Source organism: Vigna radiata, chromosome 10, assembly GCF_000741045.1.
Source record: "Vigna radiata var. radiata cultivar VC1973A chromosome 10, Vradiata_ver6, whole genome shotgun sequence".
NCBI classification, from domain to species: domain Eukaryota; kingdom Viridiplantae; phylum Streptophyta; class Magnoliopsida; order Fabales; family Fabaceae; genus Vigna; species Vigna radiata.
In genome coordinates this window covers 19598298-19617306 of record NC_028360.1, presented here as the reverse complement: position 1 = coordinate 19617306, position 19009 = coordinate 19598298, and the positions used below count along the sequence as shown (strand labels likewise).

General features: G+C 35.0%; 5 protein-coding genes across 5 annotated transcripts in view; 2 read left to right on the top strand and 3 right to left on the bottom strand.

Moving 5' to 3' along the window:
- Nucleotides 1-131: 131 nt before the first annotated feature.
- LOC106775598 (pentatricopeptide repeat-containing protein At4g31070, mitochondrial) lies at nt 132-2358 on the top strand. Its single transcript, XM_014662745.2, has one exon. It carries the CDS (start codon nt 290-292, stop codon nt 2114-2116), a length of 1827 nt encoding a protein of 608 aa, XP_014518231.1. The 5' UTR covers nt 132-289; the 3' UTR covers nt 2117-2358.
- Nucleotides 2359-4127: 1769 nt separating this feature from the next.
- LOC106775104 (probable myosin-binding protein 6) lies at nt 4128-5687 on the bottom strand. Its single transcript, XM_014662150.2, has one exon. It carries the CDS (start codon nt 5289-5291, stop codon nt 4299-4301), a length of 993 nt encoding a protein of 330 aa, XP_014517636.1. The 5' UTR covers nt 5292-5687; the 3' UTR covers nt 4128-4298.
- A 2267-nt stretch (nt 5688-7954) lies between these two features.
- LOC106774980 (L-type lectin-domain containing receptor kinase IX.1-like) lies at nt 7955-9957 on the bottom strand. Its single transcript, XM_014662001.2, has one exon. It carries the CDS (start codon nt 9941-9943, stop codon nt 7955-7957), a length of 1989 nt encoding a protein of 662 aa, XP_014517487.2. The 5' UTR covers nt 9944-9957.
- Nucleotides 9958-12337: 2380 nt separating this feature from the next.
- LOC106775084 (U3 small nucleolar RNA-associated protein 18 homolog) lies at nt 12338-14511 on the top strand. The gene is made up of 2 exons (XM_014662123.2): nt 12338-12475; nt 12692-14511. Exon 2 carries the CDS (start codon nt 12707-12709, stop codon nt 14348-14350), a length of 1644 nt encoding a protein of 547 aa, XP_014517609.1. The 5' UTR covers nt 12338-12475; nt 12692-12706; the 3' UTR covers nt 14351-14511.
- A 2415-nt stretch (nt 14512-16926) lies between these two features.
- LOC106775051 (probable cinnamyl alcohol dehydrogenase 1) overlaps nt 16927-19009 on the bottom strand; it is a 6308-nt gene continuing 4225 nt past the window's right edge. Inside the window, exon 8 of the mRNA XM_022786745.1 lies at nt 16927-18022. The gene's annotated coding sequence lies outside the window, so the exon portion shown is untranslated. The remainder of the gene's footprint in view (nt 18023-19009) is intronic.

Here is a 19009-nt window from a genome sequence, read left to right as displayed (position 1 = left end):
AATAATATTTAAATAACAAGTACCTGTTGTCATTGGTAATGTCTATGGCCTCTGTTGGTCTGAAGTTAAAAAAATGAAAAACTATATTATAATATTCAGTAAAAATAAAAAATCCAAGGCAGATGAGCCTTCCACAAGACCACATAACGACAGAAAATAATTCCAAATTAGAGGATGCTAATTATCAGCAAGGCATCATAAGTGTTATACAGAAAAATTATACGGATAAAAGGTTTCATTTCTTTAACTGGTATGTAACATTCTAAATTTGGAGTATCCTCTGCCCTGCATGTCCTTCTTAACCCGACGCCTTTTCACCAGTGTGGCCCCCACATGTTCTTCCCCTTCCAACCAGATCAAAGCATTCCTTTCAAAGGGTCTGCATCATCACATACTTCAACTTTTCACTCAACTCCATCTCTCTGCTCACTCTTCCATTCCCTTTGTTCTTCCTTCAGTCATCAAGGCAAGCTCCTCTGCTCAATGTCATGCTTTTGGTACACAACTTCATTGCTTGGCTCTCAAGACAGGCTCTCAATCTGAAGTAGTTGTGTCCAATTCCATCATCACCATGTATGCCAAGTTTTCAGATGTCGAATCGGCACGCCAAGTGTTTGACACAATCTCTCACCGAGACCCCATCACCTGGAACTCCTTGATTAATTGTTATCTGCAAAATGGGTGTTTCGAAGAAGCTTTGGAATTGTTGAAAGATGTGTACTTTCATGGTCTCGTTCCTAAGCCTGAGTTGCTAGCTCGTGTGGTATCCATGTGTGGGAGGAAAATTGGTTCAAGGAGGATAGGGAGACAGATTCATGCTCTTGTTATTGTAGATGAGAGGATAGGACAGTCAGTGTTTCTGTTAACAGCTTTTGTGGATTTTTATTTTCGTTGTGACGATTATTTGATGGCTTTGCGTTTGTTTGATGGAATGGAGGTGAAAAATGAGGTTTCATGGACTGCTATAATATCTGGATGCATTGCTAACCAAGATTATGACGAGGCTTTTGCATGCTTTCGAGCAATGCAGGCTGAGGGAGTTTGCCCAAACAGAGTGACATCAATTGCTCTGTTACCAGCTTGTGCCGCCGACCCAGGCTTTTTTAAGCATGGGAGGGAGATTCACGGTTATGCATTTCGTCGTGGGTTTGAATCGTGTCCTACTTTCTCATCAGCACTTATAAATATGTATTGTAATTGTGGAGAATCACTGCATCTTGCCGAGTTAATTTTTGAAGGGTCTGGTTGTAGAGATGTGGTGTTATGGAGTTCGATCATTGGGAGTTATTCTCGAAGAGGGGATAGCTACAAAGCATTGGAGCTTTTTAATAAGATGAGAAGTGAGGAAACCGAACCAAACTATGTAACCTTGTTGGAAGTGATCTCTGCCTGCACAAATATGTCTTCACTAAAGTATGGCTGTGGACTACATGGCCATATCTTTAAATGTGGATTTAGTTTTAACATCTCTGTGGGGAATGCACTTATAAACATGTATGCCAAGTGTGGTTGTCTGGATGGTTCCCGTAAGATATTCCTAGAAATGTGGAACAGAGATTCTATTACGTGGAGTAGTTTGATCAATGCCTATGGCATTCACGGATGTGGTAAACAAGCATTACATCTTTTTTACGAAATGAAAGAGAGAGGTGTGAAACCTGATGCAATAACCTTGCTTGCAGTTTTATCTGCTTGTAATCATGCTGGCCTTGTAGCTGAGGGACAACAGATATTCAAACAAGTAAATGAAGATTGTAAAATTCCGTTAACCATTGAGCATTATGCATGTCTAGTTGATCTTCTTGGAAGGTCAGGCAACCTTGAAGATGCTTTGGAAATACTGAGAACAATGCCCATGAAGCCAAGTGCAAGAGTATGGAGCTCTCTAGTATCGGCTTGTAAGCTTCACGGCAGACTGGACATAGCAGAAATGCTAGCTCCACATCTTATAAGATCAGAACCAAATAACGCTGGTAATTACACATTGCTGAATATGATCTATGCCGAGCATGGTCATTGGCTTGATACAGAACAAATGAGGAAAGCCATGAAACAACAAAGGTTGATTAAATGCTACGGGTTCAGCCACATTGAGGCTGGAGATGAGAGTATCTAGCATAGCAGAATGCACAGCTTTATGCAAGAGAGGAAAAGAAAATTATGATTATGGATACCAATACATTGGGCACTGGTCAGTCTATTTCTTAGCAAATGTCATCTTTATTTTTGTGCAAAATCATACGTGCTAACAAGTCTTCCAGGTGTATTTGTTGAATTTGGGCATAAGATGTATTAAATTTAACATTTTTATGACAGATTCGCAATTTATTTAATACAAAAACAAAGGCCAAGAATCTCATGCTGAAAAAATCGAGATAAGTCCCTAAAGATAAAAAACTTTACTAAATTTTGTTGTCATTAGAAAACATATATTAAGGTTAATGTCTATGCTCACATAGTAATAACATGATAGTGTAATCAATTCAACCAAAGTGAAAGTTGATGTGAAAATTAATTTTGTTCTTAGTTTTCCAAAAATCATTTAGTATCATTTAAATTGATAGTCTATTAGCAAAGTCGACCTTGTAATCGTAAGATGAAAATATAGTGTGTCAACTTCTGGTTGAAAAGATAAGTGTTGAATTTGAAATAATTTTTTATATTATTGATTTTGATTTTTTTTTACTAAATAAATATGTAAAAGTGAATGATAAGTATTACAACTCAGAAATTATTATATCTTAAATTCATGGTATTTATGAAATTATTATATTTGATTGAACTAAAATTACAACTCAGAAATTTGTTAATATATCTTAAATTAACTTTTGCATGATAAGTATTTGAATTTTAAATGATAAACTTGATATAAAAGTAAATATGGGTTATGAAGGTAAAAAAAAAAAAATATGAAAAATAGATGGTAACGTCTTTGATAATCATTTATATAAAAATGTAAGATTTGATTAAAATTTCATATAGTTCTCTTGTGGATCAAAACAAGAGTAGTGGGTTAAGTTTAAGAATTAAATAAATTAGAAATGAGTCGTTGTCGTTGTAACGTTATAATTCTTGAAAAACTAAAAAGAATGAATCAACTTTCACTTTAACTGAATTAAGTAACTTCTTTGTTTACATTTAAGGACTTTTAATTAATCATTTTATTAGTTATGTAAGTTCCAAGGATTAACTTTTTTTATTACATTTAATTAAAGGAGTCAGTTTCACGAATTCCATCATTTAAGCTTATATACGAGACCATATTTGAAGTCCATAATCAAGAATTAATGTTCCCACCTTCTGTTTTCCTTACTGATAATAGCCTTTTTTTTCCCCCTCTATTTAACATATTTCTTTTAACTTTTTTTACACTCGCATATTTCTTGAAACTAAATAATAGAAACGTGTTTTTTCAACTTAAAAGAAGGCTTTAAGAAAAATACATCAATAAAAAGGACGAGAGCTTGGTCCAAAAATTGTTTTGAGGGAGCGAAGACTGAAGACTGAAATGCATGGAAGACATGGTTAACTAGGCATGCATCTTGGAGCCTAAAGGAGTTTTGGAATTGAGATGAACTTCCTGCAGTAGTTTATAAAAAAAATTCCATGCAACTAAATCCAAAACACTCAGAAATTAACTTATGGTTATGAATAATCTCCTAAGGACGTAAAGAACTGAAAAGTAGAACACTTTAGGCAGAGAGCAGTAGAAGCCTGAGTAGAATATTTTTAGTGATAAAGTAGAGAAGAAAGGTCACTCTCAAAAGAGTCGTTCTTATATCCGCTTGTGACATTACCTGACAAACGCCACTTGACAGTAGCACTGGCCCATATGATTCAAGGAATCTACAGGACCCACTTGACTGGGTTGTTTTCTTCCTCATTCATGATATAGCTAACTCTAGCACTCATTTCAATGAAACTAGCAACTCCTATATTTTTCTACAGTGAGGTTTTTGACAAAAATATTTTTCCAGCAAACCAGATACGAAAGCAACAACCCAAAAGGTAAAGGAATGCATGCAACCAAACCAATTTAGAACCTGGTCAAGGGACAGATACTTGTGCAATGTAAAATGTGCATCATGAAATTCACTCTCACACACACACAATTAATACAGAAAACCTGAGCCAACTTTGAACCTATATTCCTGTGTAGCTATTTTACCAACACTGTCAATGAAACAAGTGGATAAAACAAACAGCAAAGAAATATATAAAAGAAAATTTACATTTGAAAGGCAAAAAAGGCACTTTTGTTTTCATTGAACAACCATGTCCATGTGCATCATGTGAACTTACAAGTGCAGGGGTGTTTGTGAGGGAGAGGGATTTTGCGAAGAGGCCGCATCAAAATCATTATATTCAACAGAGAAATTCAAGAACCCGCTACCACTATCGGCATCCTCATCACGATCAGTATCTTCCTTACCAACGGGAAGATCGAGATCGAGATCGAGATCGACATCACTGGCTGCGCCTTGTTCATGCTCTTGTTCATGTTCCAGTTCCTGTTCCTGTTCCTGTTCATTTTCTTGTTCTTGTTCCCGTTCCCGGTCCTGTTCATGTTCCCATTCCTGTTCCTGAAGCCGCTGCTGAATCTCGTGATCATTGAGGAAGTCTCTGAGCCTCTCCCTCAAAACCCCTAACTGCCGTTCGAGAAGATTCTTCTGTGACTCCACCTGCTCCACCGTCCACTGTAGCGACTCAATCACTTCAAGATCGTACTCCTGTTTCTGCTCCACCATCCTCCGAAACTGCGTCGCCTGAATCTCCACCGCACTCTTCTCGCTCTGCAGCCGCAGTATCATGGCCATCGCCTCCTCGGCCGCGGAGGCCGCTGCCCCTCTCTCCTTCTCAATCTCCGCGCACGCCGCATTGAACCGTTGCCGCTCCGACTTCACCATCCTCCTTAGGGACATTACATCGAACACCTCGTCCTCCAAATTCTCCTCCCTGGAACCACTACCACTACTGTTGTTATTATTATTACTATTATTATTATTATTTTCTATTTCCTCCTTGAGACTATCGTCCCTGGGCGGTTTTCCGATCGGAGAACGGAGAAAGCGGAGACAGGAGAGGAAGATCAATAGGAGACCGAGGATGTTGAAGATGCGCGAAACGTAACCTAGGAGGAGAAAACCGCAACCGAGTTCAGTGAGTTGGGTGAGGAAGTTGAATGTTGAAGGGATATCCATGAACATGAGGAGAATGAAGCGGATAAAAAATCGGAGAAACCTGTGGTAAAATCCAAGAACAGGAGCCAACAACAAACCCAGAGTCTGCATCTGCGTCTGGGTTGGGTTGGGTGAGCCTAACCGATTTTGACACCACACCCAATCTTAGCGTCAAAGGGACACTATGCAATAAGACGCACCCAATCCAATCGCACCGAAGCGAAAGCGAGAGCGAGAGCGAGAGCGAGAGCGAGAGAGAGGGTGGTGTGATTGGCTTACAAGGCTCGGTGAAAGGGAGTCTTATAAGAGAATGGATGATGATGGCGTTGCTTTGGCGTTACAAGGATAGAAAGACAAGTCTCATCACTCTTGTAAGCGCAGAGAGAGAATGAGTAATGTAGTTATTATGTATGTAGGAAACAAGAACATCAACAAAAAAATCTCAGATTATGGATCTGACCGAGAACCGAACAAATAGATGTGTGACCATTTCAGACTTCCATTCACTTTTTTTATTTCATTAACTAATACATTTTCACCGTTTCTTTCGCTCTTATCTCTGTCTCTTTACAGTTACAAAACCATGTAATTAAGTAATAATATATTTTAATCACACAGATAAATAATACGACCGTTGCTAATAATTAATAATTAATACTCCTAATATATACCAGTCAGTGATCACACATTATTACTTAGATTCCAGTATCATATTTTTACTTAAATTTTGATGTAAATATCGAATAACTATGCATCAACATTGTTAATAAATTATTTTTTCTGATAAGATTTTGATTTATATTTTTTTTATGGGAAAATAACTTTCCTTTGATTTTTTATGAATTGAAATATGTAAAACAAAATCAAATTGTTACTCACTAAGTGAATTCTTACTGTTTATCTTGATTTTTTTTCTGTAAACAAACAGTTAATATAATCTAATTTTTTTTAACAGTTGAAACACCTTTGATGTTAGTCTTTAATATAATTAATAATTATTCATTTGTAATATTATATGATAACTTAACTTTGCCTTTTTTATAAAATAAAATATGTAAAAAAAGTAGAAAATATTTTATTATTATTCGATGCAAGTGGATAATTAATATTTATCTTCAAATTTTCTATAAGACATCAACACTTATCCACAGCATCTGATAATAGATTTTCTTTTAAAGAAATCTGATAGTAAATCAGTGTGCTCGACAATTTGTAATTAATATATTTTTTATGACAAGATTATTCTTCCTACTTTTTTCTATTAATTAAAACACGTAAAATCTTACTTTATTGAAATATTTAATATGACAATGTATTTAATATGGGAAAAAACGTAATACTTAATAAAAATAAGAATAAGTTGTACTTTTCTAATTTTAAAAGATAATGATATTTAGACAACATTTTTTTTAATAACATTCAAATATTGATTACATTTTAATATGTGATTGATCAAATATTACTTCACAGTAATGTTTATGATTATTATTATCATTGATTGTGGAGTCATTTTTGACTAATCATTGACATCTAATCAATATTCAAATGTTGTAAAAAAATGTTATTTAAATATCTTTATCCAATTTTAAAATATACATCAACAATCTTGTATTCTTAACAAAATGATATTTATACTCTTATAATTTCATGTAGGCACGCTTTTTTCTTATTTGGTTTTGACAAATATACAAATTATGAAAATTAAAAATTAAAGATTGAAAACATTAAAAAATAAAGAATTTATATATATATATATATATATATATATATATATATATATATATATATATATATAGTTTCCCTTTTATTTTGTATCTGCATTTTCTCATTTGAATATATAAGGAATGAAATATATATATATTCAAATGAGAAAATGCTTTTTTTTTTTTTTTAATTTATGAGAATTAGTAGTTAATTTTTCATTCCTTATTTATGAATTGTGATAACCCATCGAGGATACCCATAGGAAAGATTATTCATAGATATGTGTTACTTTATTTGTGGACAGTGTGATCAAAGGAATGGTTAAGTTTCAAAAGATTCAGTGCAATGCCACCGGAATATGAATTCTTTCTAGGTTAGATCCTATCAACAATGTTTAAAAAATGTTACATACTTCATAAACCCAAAATCTCCATCTACAGCTCTTGTGGAAATTGGAATATGCACATGACCGCCATATCAAGAAATATCAATTATTAAATGCCTCGCATTTTTTAAAGATATATGTTTTGTGTAAACAATTTTTAAGGTTCAGTGCAAGCAATGTGTTTGAGAAAAAAAACACGTTATGTTAAAGATTTGAAGCAATTCAAGACTGATATCTATTGACATGAACATTTGAACACTTGCCTTTCAAACAAACCAACAAAATGTGGATCCCATTTTGTTCCAGAGCAGTGCAACCTAATTGGAAATTTAGACATGAGTTTAAATCTTAATACTGATACATAGAGTTAATTTTTAAGACTAACTCAATCCTATAAAATTAGTTTATAAAATGAAATTTGGATTCATATATATATTATAAATAATTTTATTTTTAATCGATACGGGACTTTGATTACACTTATTTATAACACAAATTTACAATTGTACATATTCACAAGAATTACAAGAGTGCATGCACAAAATGCAAAGAGTATAAAAGATCTTTAACTCGCCTACAACTGTAGCCTATGCTGTACTGGAATTGAGAGATGTCAGTACCAAACTCAAGAAACATCAATATTCCAATAACTTTATGTGCATCAAATTCCCCTATTGGTTACAACTTACATTGTATTTGGTTCTAACGTGTAGGGAGAAGAAATTGAAGCAAATATTGTACTCATAGTTGGAGAATGATAATAAGGTTCAGACAATTTTTGTTGAAGAACTGGTAAAGGAGCTTCAAACTTAAGCACTTGAATCAATTGCCTTACTGATGGTCTGGATGTATGATCTGGATTGGCACACCAAAGGCCAACAATCACTAAACGTTTCATCTGTTCCTCATCAAATGCTCCTCCAAGCTTTTTGTCTACCACTTCAAGTAACTTTCCCAATTGGTGGAGCTCCCAAACCCACTCAAATATGGTTATTTGGCCTTCCATGGCATTCAGGTCAACTGGTTTTCTTCCAGTGGCTAATTCCAGTAAAACAATCCCAAGACTGTATATATCAGATTCCTTCCTAGCCTTCCCTGTAGTGAAGTATTCCGGGGCTATGTAGCCTCTTGTCCCTGCTAGAATTGTAGTTTGGGATCCTTTCTCATGATCAACAAGCCTGGCTAAGCCAAAATCCCCAAGCTTAGCATTGAAATTTGAATCCAACATAATGTTGCTGGATTTAATGTCCCTATGAAGCACACACTGCTCCCATTCTTCATGAAGGTACAACACTGCCAGAGCCAAGTCCATGGCAATGTTGTACCTCATCTGCCATGTCAAGATGCTTTTTCCACTGTATAGATGGGAATCTAAGCTACCATTTTGCATGAACTCATATATAAGAAGGAGATCTTTCTTCATGTGGCACCAACCAATTAATTGCACTAAATTCCTGTGCCTTAGTCTGCTGATGATCTTAACTTCACTTGCATATTCCTTTGCTCCTTGTTTAGATTCTCTTGATATCCTCTTTATAGCAACGTTGGTGTTCAATTCTTTCAAATAGCCTTTATACACACCCCCAAAACCACCTTGTCCAATCTTTTGTGACTCTGCAAAGTTTCTTGTTGCAGTTGCCAATTCCTTATAGCAAAATCTTTTGGGTCCAATGCCCTTTTGGAATTCATCATCCATGCTCAGATCAAGAATTGAATCTTCTCTTTTCCCTTTAGCCCTCCTCTTCCACATTAAAACACAAACCAACCCTAAAATAAGGAAAGTTGCAGCTATGCCTACACCAACTTCTAGTCCCATCAATAAACCTTTGTTTCCCTCTTGTTTAGATCTAATAGTGTCAGTGGAAAATGGTGAAGGACTAGGATTTGGGCTTGGTGAGACTGCAATTGGAGGTATCTTATTTGAGAGATTCTTATTACTTTGTAAAGTTGAATGGAATGACCATGACAGCAGTGTGTTCAACTCAAACATAACTCCTGTAGCAGCTGAGAAACCAAATATAACCCAATCTGGTAGGTAATATCTCAGGTCAACATTGCATGAGATATATCTTTTTGTTGGCTTGGCATTTCCAGAGAAAGAAACATTTAAAATTTGAGTAGTTGCATTGTACTCAATCACACAATAACAAACTTTCATTTGCCTAATATCAAGGGACCATGGAACAGTTTTGTTAGATTTCATGGAGTTGAAATTTATACCTACATGAGTGCCAGGTGGATCCCATGAATTTTGGAATGTGTCAAACTCCACAGCTACAAATGGATGCTTAGCTGAATTCAATAACTGGTTACCATCCAGAAGACCAAGACCACCACCTTGTTGTATTTGATTCGAAAGAGGAAGCCCTGGATCTGCTAAGAAAAAAGCCAAGCCATCTCCAAAACTAGTCTCGTTTGAGAAAATGACAAAGGAAAATTGGGTAGTGAAATCGGTCAGTTTTCCTGTGATGTTGTCCCAAAGGTGCAATCTTTCAAAACTGGTGACTCTCCCAACACTGTAAGCATTGCTCTGATATCTGGTGGTTTTAGTGAGTTGGATTTCTGATTGTGACAAAACAGCATCTCCTTCAATCCTTGTATCGTTATACTCAAATCCATGGTGACGAAATGAAAGTGGGTTTGCAAATCTGATCATAAGAAATAAGAACATCATTACACAGAATAGATGGTTTGTTGCATGGAGACCAACATGGCAAGGAGCCATTTCTGTGAAAGAGTTGATTTAGAAACCTTTCTTGGCTACACTAATCGTATAATACTTTGATTTTCTTATTTATGTAACTTGGACAATGATTTTATTCGTTGTTTTTAATGATTTTTGGATTTGTATTACTGTCTTGTTGTTATGTCTTAGCGAACCTTGCAATATAGAAAAACAGGTTAATTGGAGTTCAATTGTTTTGATCAAAATCAAATGGACCCATACTCATACATACCGTGTAAGTCAAAACCGCTAGGCCTGCTGATGATACCATTTCCGGTTATCAAATTAGTCTTTATTTATTAAGGTTTAACTCCTTTTATTTTTAGATTTTTTTTATAATTTTTATTCTCAATTTATATTTTTCAATTAAATTATCATAAAATAGAATGATATTAAATTTTCATTTGACATGAAAATTATATAAAAAAAATGAAGACAAACAAAGAAGTTGCAAAATAAAATAAAAATCACATTTTCTAATTAATAAGATTAAAATGCTAAATATTCAATTAAAAAAAATATTATTTTCATTATTATTTAACAATAGAAAGAAAATTAAAAGAAACTAAGCTGAACTTACTATCTTTTGTTTTTAATTTAAATTTTTTTAAGCAATACAAATTTATGCCCTTTGAGACTTTTTTTTTTTTTAATAACACCACCTTTGGGTTATATACTTATTTTATTTTGTGAAATATAATGTAGCATATTAACATTTTGCTATTAGATAAATAAAAGTTGCATCACATTTCTCAACATGAATGCTACTTCTTGACCAAACTCACACACAAACTATTTTTTCTTTTTTTTTATCTAAAAATGAAATTTCGTGGAAAAGGAGGAAGTGAGAGGCTGAAAAAGACAATAATCAATAATCAAAGAGAGGAAATTATAGCACTACGTCAGGTAGTAATAGGAGGAAGGTTCATTAATCCCCTTTAAGAATAAAAAAAAACCACTCCAACCTTTTTTAAGAAAATTGCTGTTTTGATATATAAATATGGTGTCATGAATGTCTTTTAAAAAAAATTATGTGAAGAATAATATATATTAATGTACAATTTTATAAATACGATTTACGTGATTTTTTTTTTCTGAAATAATATATATCATAAAAAATTACCAACTAAATTTAGGTGTATCGTGTTTATTAAGTAGACTTTTTTTCTTATTGTTGATGATGGTCAGAATTAGATAACGGGAAAATAGAATTCTGACATTTATTTATTCATTCTTAGGCTAAAAATTTTGTCAGGTTTGGTTGACTTGCTTTTCCACACTGGAATGGACAAATGAATATCAAAATTTGATTATAGAAAATTGAATTACCACCATGAACAATAAGAACGTCTACTTTAGAAAATAAAATAGAAATGAATTTAGTTTGATAAACTTTTCTTGGAATATATATTACTTCAGAAAAAAAAAAAGTTTGATTTCCGTGTTAAATATAATACGTTTTATTTCTTTCCCTATTGTAAGATACGACAAATGGTAAAATCCAATAAGAAAGTTCTATTTTTTTTTTTAACCAAAGAGAAGCTATCCTTATAGCAATGAAAGTGACAAATTTTAATTAAAAATGTGGTATGAAACATTGGTCAAAAAATGAGTTTATATAATCTCGATTACAATAACGTGTAAACGAAATGCATATTAATCAAATTGGACCATTACAAAGTCTGAAATGCGATCTCCAATATTTAAAAAGCTAATTTCACAGTACCTTTAATAAGATTTACTATTACAAAATTTCCTTTAATTAAAAAAGTGTTAAAATTATTATAAAATCCCTTTTTAAAAATATGTTAAATTCTTTTGAATTATTTTCTTAAAAAATATAAAATTTTTACGGGGTAGAATGACTTTTAATCTAGTCTTAAAAAACTTATTTTCTAATGATAATTTTTTTTTAAATAAAACTAGCGTTCAAGGTCAATGTTGGTTTGTGTGATTATTAAAAATAAAATTAGAGACCGAAAAAAAATACTTTTAAGTTTATATTAATTTTTTAATAGAATCAACAAAATTCTATTTAAAATAACCTTTTTTATATTGTAGCAATAAAATAAATATAAATAAAAAAATTAAAATCTCAAATGATTAAAAAACTAACCTTTAAGATATTTATCAACAAAATAAAATAAGTAGTAAAATAAATTTGTTAGTATTTTTTTCTTATATTGTAATAGGTGATATAGAAAGGTATTTCTGCAAATGAAAATTTATTTGGTGCAACAAAGTTTAAAAAGTATTTAAGGACGATTAGGTCATTTTGTATTTTGGGGTTGGAGGTGCAAAGAGATATTCTTACTCTGTATGAAGAAAAAACTGGCACGCCCGTTAGAAGAGAAAGGCCCAATCCAGTTGCTAAAACCCTTGCTGCAGCTTTTTCTCTGAGCTAAAACCTAAAAACGATTCCGTCGCGAGTCTCCCTCTGCAACCACCGTCGCGTTCAATTCCAAATTGGCCATTAACGAGGTACCCACGCTCTTTTGTTGGCGTTAATTTAGTTGATTAAATTTTCCTCGTATCCCTTTATGCGTTTGATTTTAGCCATCGTAACTTTTAATTGTTTTTTTGTTTCATATGAATTTCTTATTTGCTGTCTCGCCGATTATGTTCTTTTGTTTCGTATTCAATTTCATGATTGTAGTTCATAAATGGCAAATTGGCTGAACTTTATTTACCTTGCAGGCTGGATTGTGGAAGATGAGTTTGATATCCCAACATGTTCGCACTAAAAACGAGGTTGTTAAGAGCAAGAGGGAGGTTGTGGATGATGTCAAGAATAATGATACTCTGAAAGTGAGGAAGAGGAAGAAAGAATTCGAGGGAGAAGAAGTGAAAGAAATGAAGAAACTTGAGAGTTTTTTGTTTGGTTCTCTCTATTCCCCTGTTGAGTTTGGAAAGGAGGATGAAGAAGTGGAACACGGCAAGGCTGCTGAAAAGGTTTCGGATTTGTTCTTCACTGACCGTTCTGCGGATACTGTTCTCTCAGTTTACCAAAAAGAAGATGCTGACTTGTCTGAGGGAAATCGTGGACATGATGATGAACGTGCTTTGCAACGGAAACCTGTGTGGGTGGATGACGAAGAAGAAAATGCCACTGTCAACATAGCCAAGGTTTTCAGGTTGAGGAAGTTGAGGAAGGGAGAGGACGAGGATTTGATCTCGGGTTCAGAGTATGTGTCAAGATTGAGGGCTCAACATGTTAAGCTCAATCCAGGAACAGAATGGGCACGGGTTGATTCTAAAACGGATAGAGGTTCCGATGATGAGTCGACTGATGATGAAAACGAAGCTATTGTGAGCCGAGGTTTTGAGGATTTGGATGGTGTTCTCAAGACAAATGAAGACCTGGTTGTGAAGAGTGGTGCAAAATTGTTGCCCGGACATCTTGAGTACTCCAGACTTGTGGATGCAAATATACAGGATCCTTCTAATGGGCCCATAAATTCAGTTCAGTTCCATCAAAATGGACAGCTTTTTCTCGCCGCTGGATTGGACCGGAAGCTTAGATTCTTTCAAATTGATGGCAAGCGGAATACTAAAATTCAGAGCATCTTCCTTGAAGATTGCCCCATTCGAAAAGCGTCTTTCTTGCCTGATGGGTCTCAGGTTATTGTATCTGGAAGGAGAAAGTTTTTTTATAGTTTTGATTTAGTTAAAGCTAGAGTTGATAAAATAGGTCCTCTGGTTGGTAGGGAGGAGAAGAGTCTGGAGGATTTTGAAGTATCTCCTGATTCTCAATTGATAGCATTTATAGGTAATGAAGGTTATATATTATTGGTTTCAACGAAAACAAAGCAATTAGTTGGTACACTAAAGATGAATGGAACAGTCCGTTCATTAGCTTTTGCTGAGAATGGACAGCAGTTGTTAAGCGGTGGCGGTGATGGCCATGTTTACCACTGGGATCTGAGAACGAGAACTTGCATGCATAAAGGTGTAGATGAAGGTTGCATAAACGGCACGTCACTATGTACTTCCCCTAGTGGGACTCATTTTGCAACCGGTTCAGACAGTGGAATTGTGAATATTTACAATAGAGAGGAATTTCTCGGGGGCAAGAAGCAGCCTATCAAGGCCATAGAGAATTTGACTACGAGAGTGGATTTTATGAGATTTAATCATGACTCTCAAATATTAGCAATCTGTTCTGGCATGAAGAAGAGCAGCTTAAAATTAATACATATCCCATCCTATACCGTCTTTTCCAACTGGCCACCTCCTAATAGGAGCCTGTATTACCCTCGCTGTATTGATTTTAGTCCAGGTGGCGGTTTCATGGCTGTGGGAAACGCTTCAGGCAAAGTTTTATTGTATAAGTTGCACCATTACCAGCATGCCTAAGGTGGATTTAGAATACTGGAAAGTTTTGAGAGGTCGTAGTGTACTTTTTTTGTTGGAAATTTTGAGACTTGATTTGTATTAATCATTATTAATCAAATGAAGCTTGATTTGTTTCTTCTTCTAAGTTAGAAGTTACCAAGCTTCATGTATTTTGTCATCAATTTTATTGGGATTTAGCTGTCCTCTTCTGTTCAATTTTTTAAACTTACTGTTCATTTAGTTATTTGTTTGTTATAAGTTGTGTTTTGTCATTCTTCAAAAGGGTGTTTATTTTGACTTACGGCTTATCTTTCAGTGACATGGTTGATAGGTGATTTGATTATTGTACAATTGTATCGTTTTCTGTAATTGTAACTTGGGGGGGAGGGTGTTTAGCTCGACTCTGACACGGTTTTGATTTGCACCTGAGATTGCTGTTACTGAATTCTCGGCTTTTATTTCTATGCATTCTTTTCCCGTTTCTTGTCATAATGCAAAATGTCAACAAATGGTGAGATTTAGCAGCAGAAAAGGAACTTTTTATTGATCGGAATCAAGCTTAAACTAGCTGTTTCCATTGAAGCTATTGTTGTTGTTGTGAGATCTTGAAATTCTGTTTTTTAGTTGAGTTTGATCTAGCCTGAACTGGCCAAATTACAGACCTTGAAGCATTGAAGCCAGATTTGTTGAATATTTCATCATCCTCCCAAATAATGGTAACGGGTCAAGTGTACCACGAACCAATCTTGTATATTACCCAGGCAAGAGAAAAAGGACATCTGGATACGTATCATAGCGTCACAGAATTGAGACATTGATTTCATTGGTTAAAATGTTCAATGGAGCTTGTAATTTCTGTAAAAGTGTTACCCCAGTCAGTAATCAAAACGATTATAACTGCAGGTGATATCTTGCAAAGTACCAACACCAAAAACTCAGGGTGTGTAGGCTAATAACAGATGAAATTTGGGTGAACACACGTTAGCATTTTCATCATGCATTTGAACAAAAGTGAGGAAAGATGAGTTGACAATCCAGTTATTACCAATGTGCAGCGTGTAGCAAAATCGATTTTGTTTTACACCATATCGATTAATTAGTGTTCTAAATTTATCGTCAAATATATGAAAAATTCAAAATAATTTATTAGGAGCAAACATGTAACTCATTCAAAATTAACAATAAATATATGAAAATTAACGGTGTTTGCTTCCAAGAAAATATTTTGAAATATGTGTGGAGATTTTAAATTTGTGGCTACTGAATGAGGATTGTGAAATAATTGAGGTCGTGGTAAAAAAATAATAATGGAACGCAATTTTGGATATAGTTTTACGTTGAAAATAGTTCTACAATGATCAAGAATAGAAGTTGTACGGTGGTATAATTCTAACGGCCGGGAAGTCGGAATGACCGAACGGTCTTAGTGGGCCGCCAGCCCACCAAAGCACCACAACCGAACGGTCTTAGTGGGCCAACAGCCCACCTGAGCACCACAATTTTACTAGGCTCAAGGCCCAAGGCTAGTGTAAATGGCCAGTGTATAAAATATTCACAAAAATATATCATTCAGATATATTCACCGGATATATCTTACAAAGATATTATAACAGAGATATGTCAAGTAAGATTATATTTTATTCTGTTTATATTACTATTAATATTATATCAATCTAAAGCCTATAAATAAAGGCCAGAGGATTCCAAACAAGGTACGTTCTCTGAATACACTTTGCTCACACTGCATACAACATATCTTTCATCAATTCTCTTCCAAACAGAGAATTTCTTATACACGCCTAACTTGAGCGTCGGAGTGCCTTTTCAGGTACCTCCCCCCGGTCAAGACTAGAAGATCACCGTACGGCTGAAGTCAACGCGNGNNCGNNCGNTCNNAANNCAGAAGAAGCGGGCAGAAAGACAGAAGACGACGTCATCGAGGTTAGTCCTTCGGTCCCAGTAAATTTACACCGTAACATTTTGGCGCCCATCGTGGGGCCGAGTGACAAACCCAAATGGCGACCACGAAAAGCATGGAAGAACAACATAGCAACAGAAAGAGGATCAGAAGCCACGAGGAACCAAGACGAAACTCTCGATATCAACATCGCTACTCAACATCAACAACAAAAAATTTTCATCAAAGCCAAAGTCACAAAACATGGGTCATCATCTTTACGGGAAGTCTTCCCAACCAGATAAGTATCTTTAAAAATATGAACATCTCGTATGAAAATAAAATAATAACAAAACTATATTCTTTAGAATATTAATTCAACAAGAAATCACGGAAAAAGCTAATTGACGGTTACAACAAATATTCTCTATACGTATTAGAAACATATATTATATATGATATATGGCATATTAAAAAGATATATCATTGTAATGACTATTCCAGGTAAGATATGTATCTACTATGGTATATATATATATATATATATATATATATATATATATATATATATATATATATAAAACGTGTACTCACACAACGAAAATAATTTTCGAATCTTATGACACGACTTAAACAATTGTTTATTTATTATACATGTTATTATATAATATATAACTATGAATATTCACAATGTATCTAATTGTTGTAACCGAGGCATGTATTTATCATACATGACACGTCAAAAAGTTATATGAAATATAACTATGAATATCGGTGCAATTCACAAGAGGCAATAGCATGTCTCCCTCCAATAACAACATGAGGTAGATTTTCACAAACAATTCAGTTTGCAGGGCCCCTCATCAAAGAAAAGATGGAAAAAGGATCATAGTAAAATCTCTAATCAAATGAGAAGTTCTCTTCATGCATGCCGAAGAAAGAGTTAAATTTCCATATAGCTGGGGAAAAGATCTCTCCAACCTGTTCAAGCTTTCAACCACATATTCTGGAGGACGATGCAATATCAGTGTGCCAAAACGTACGCAAGACTTTGCTGGAAAAGTCAATACCGTAATCTTCAAAAGTGGAGCTGAAAAGTGACCGGTATCACCATGCCTTAGTGCACTTGCCGGCAAACACCGTCGGAAAATCTAATGACCACACCGTTCGACGATTCTATCCAACCTCTGTCTCCCCTTATCTCTTGAAGTGAAGAGAAGAAAGCAAGCGTAGAGAGGAAGCTTCTTCCACCGCCTCTTTCAATCTCAACGTCGTCACCCCTTTTGTTCTATCCATTTACGCCATGATCCAAATACTTAGGATTGATTAATTTATTCGGTGTTGACATCTATGCCTTACTTGGAAAAGTTCTACAACGGAATTACTCCACGAACCTACCACAAAACTTTCGAAGAAGATGGTTTCAGGAATATAACAGAAGAACCGTGTCTGGGATTACATTTGATGTGGTTTAATCCATAACTTTGTGAAAAAGCTGATACATCAGACGCGTTGATGATCTCAGTACACCATCCTCTTGGATTTCGAAAGAAAGAAAAACAATAACACCGTCGTTGTAAAGACAGAGCATCCCTACCAGCCCGCAAGCGGCTGCCACCAACATAGCTTTCCCGATGACAAAGGTATAACTCTCATCGCCTGCTCTCCGGCGACGTTGACGCCCGAGGGGCATCAGGCTCATCAACCGACTTAGGAACAGGGGAGCGGTGTTTAAGGGATCCCTCATTCTCATAATAGCCCACTTGGTGCCTCTAACGACAACGTTTCAGCACCACCTGTGTTCAAATATACTAATGTTTAGATAAACATTTTTTAAAGTTTACATCTTAGTTCAAATTACGAATTATGTGATTTATCTGTTCAAACAAAAGTGGATTAGATATACAAGAAACGCGTACACACAAAGACCACGATGCTTCCATTACGACCATCATCGGCTTATTACTACAATGCGGCAATTAGAAACCCGTGACCAGAGACATTGCTCACATTTTGAGATGATCATCACTCAAACGACGACAATCGGTCCAATCTTCCCCACAGTGTCACCTTACACAGCGTGTTCTCCATTTTCGACAGACTCAACAAAGTCATTACAATTGTCACCCGGGCCCTTAGGGTATCTATCTTCATATCAGAATTTGGATCTTTAAGATCTTTTGAAAAGGAGAGGTGCACGCGTCTCGGTAATATAACTTCTGTTATCTACAAAATTATAAATGTATCAATGCATCAATCTTCGACTACGAAGGCAGGGCGGTCCAGTTTAATCATTTTAGGCCCGATGAAGGTCATCTCAAACAGGATATATCCATGATATTCCGATAACTCAAGGGTCCAGATGGCCCTCAACCGAGCATTACAACCTCTTATTTAGCGGACGGTGTAATTATCATCAAACATCTTCTATTATTCTTTTATGCAGGTTAAAGGACAGTGGGATATCGAATACTTACGAACATTTTAATGTGAACTTTTCGAACATTCATCCAAAGACCGTTCGGTCTAGTCTANATTTTGTATCTTGCAGGTTACNAGACTCTAAAGAGATTGCTAAAGCAGTTATAATCTTAACCGACCGGTCTCAATATATCTTACAGATTACTAAAGCAGTATTCCAGTTCAGATATACTATTTGCATTCATATCACCAGACGGTCAAGGTTAAAGCAGAGCGAGCGGTCAAGATCCAGGGAAAGCACCGAAAGATTTTTCAATCTAGAAAAAGACCGGGCGCCATGCCCCCTAGATTTTTCAATCTAG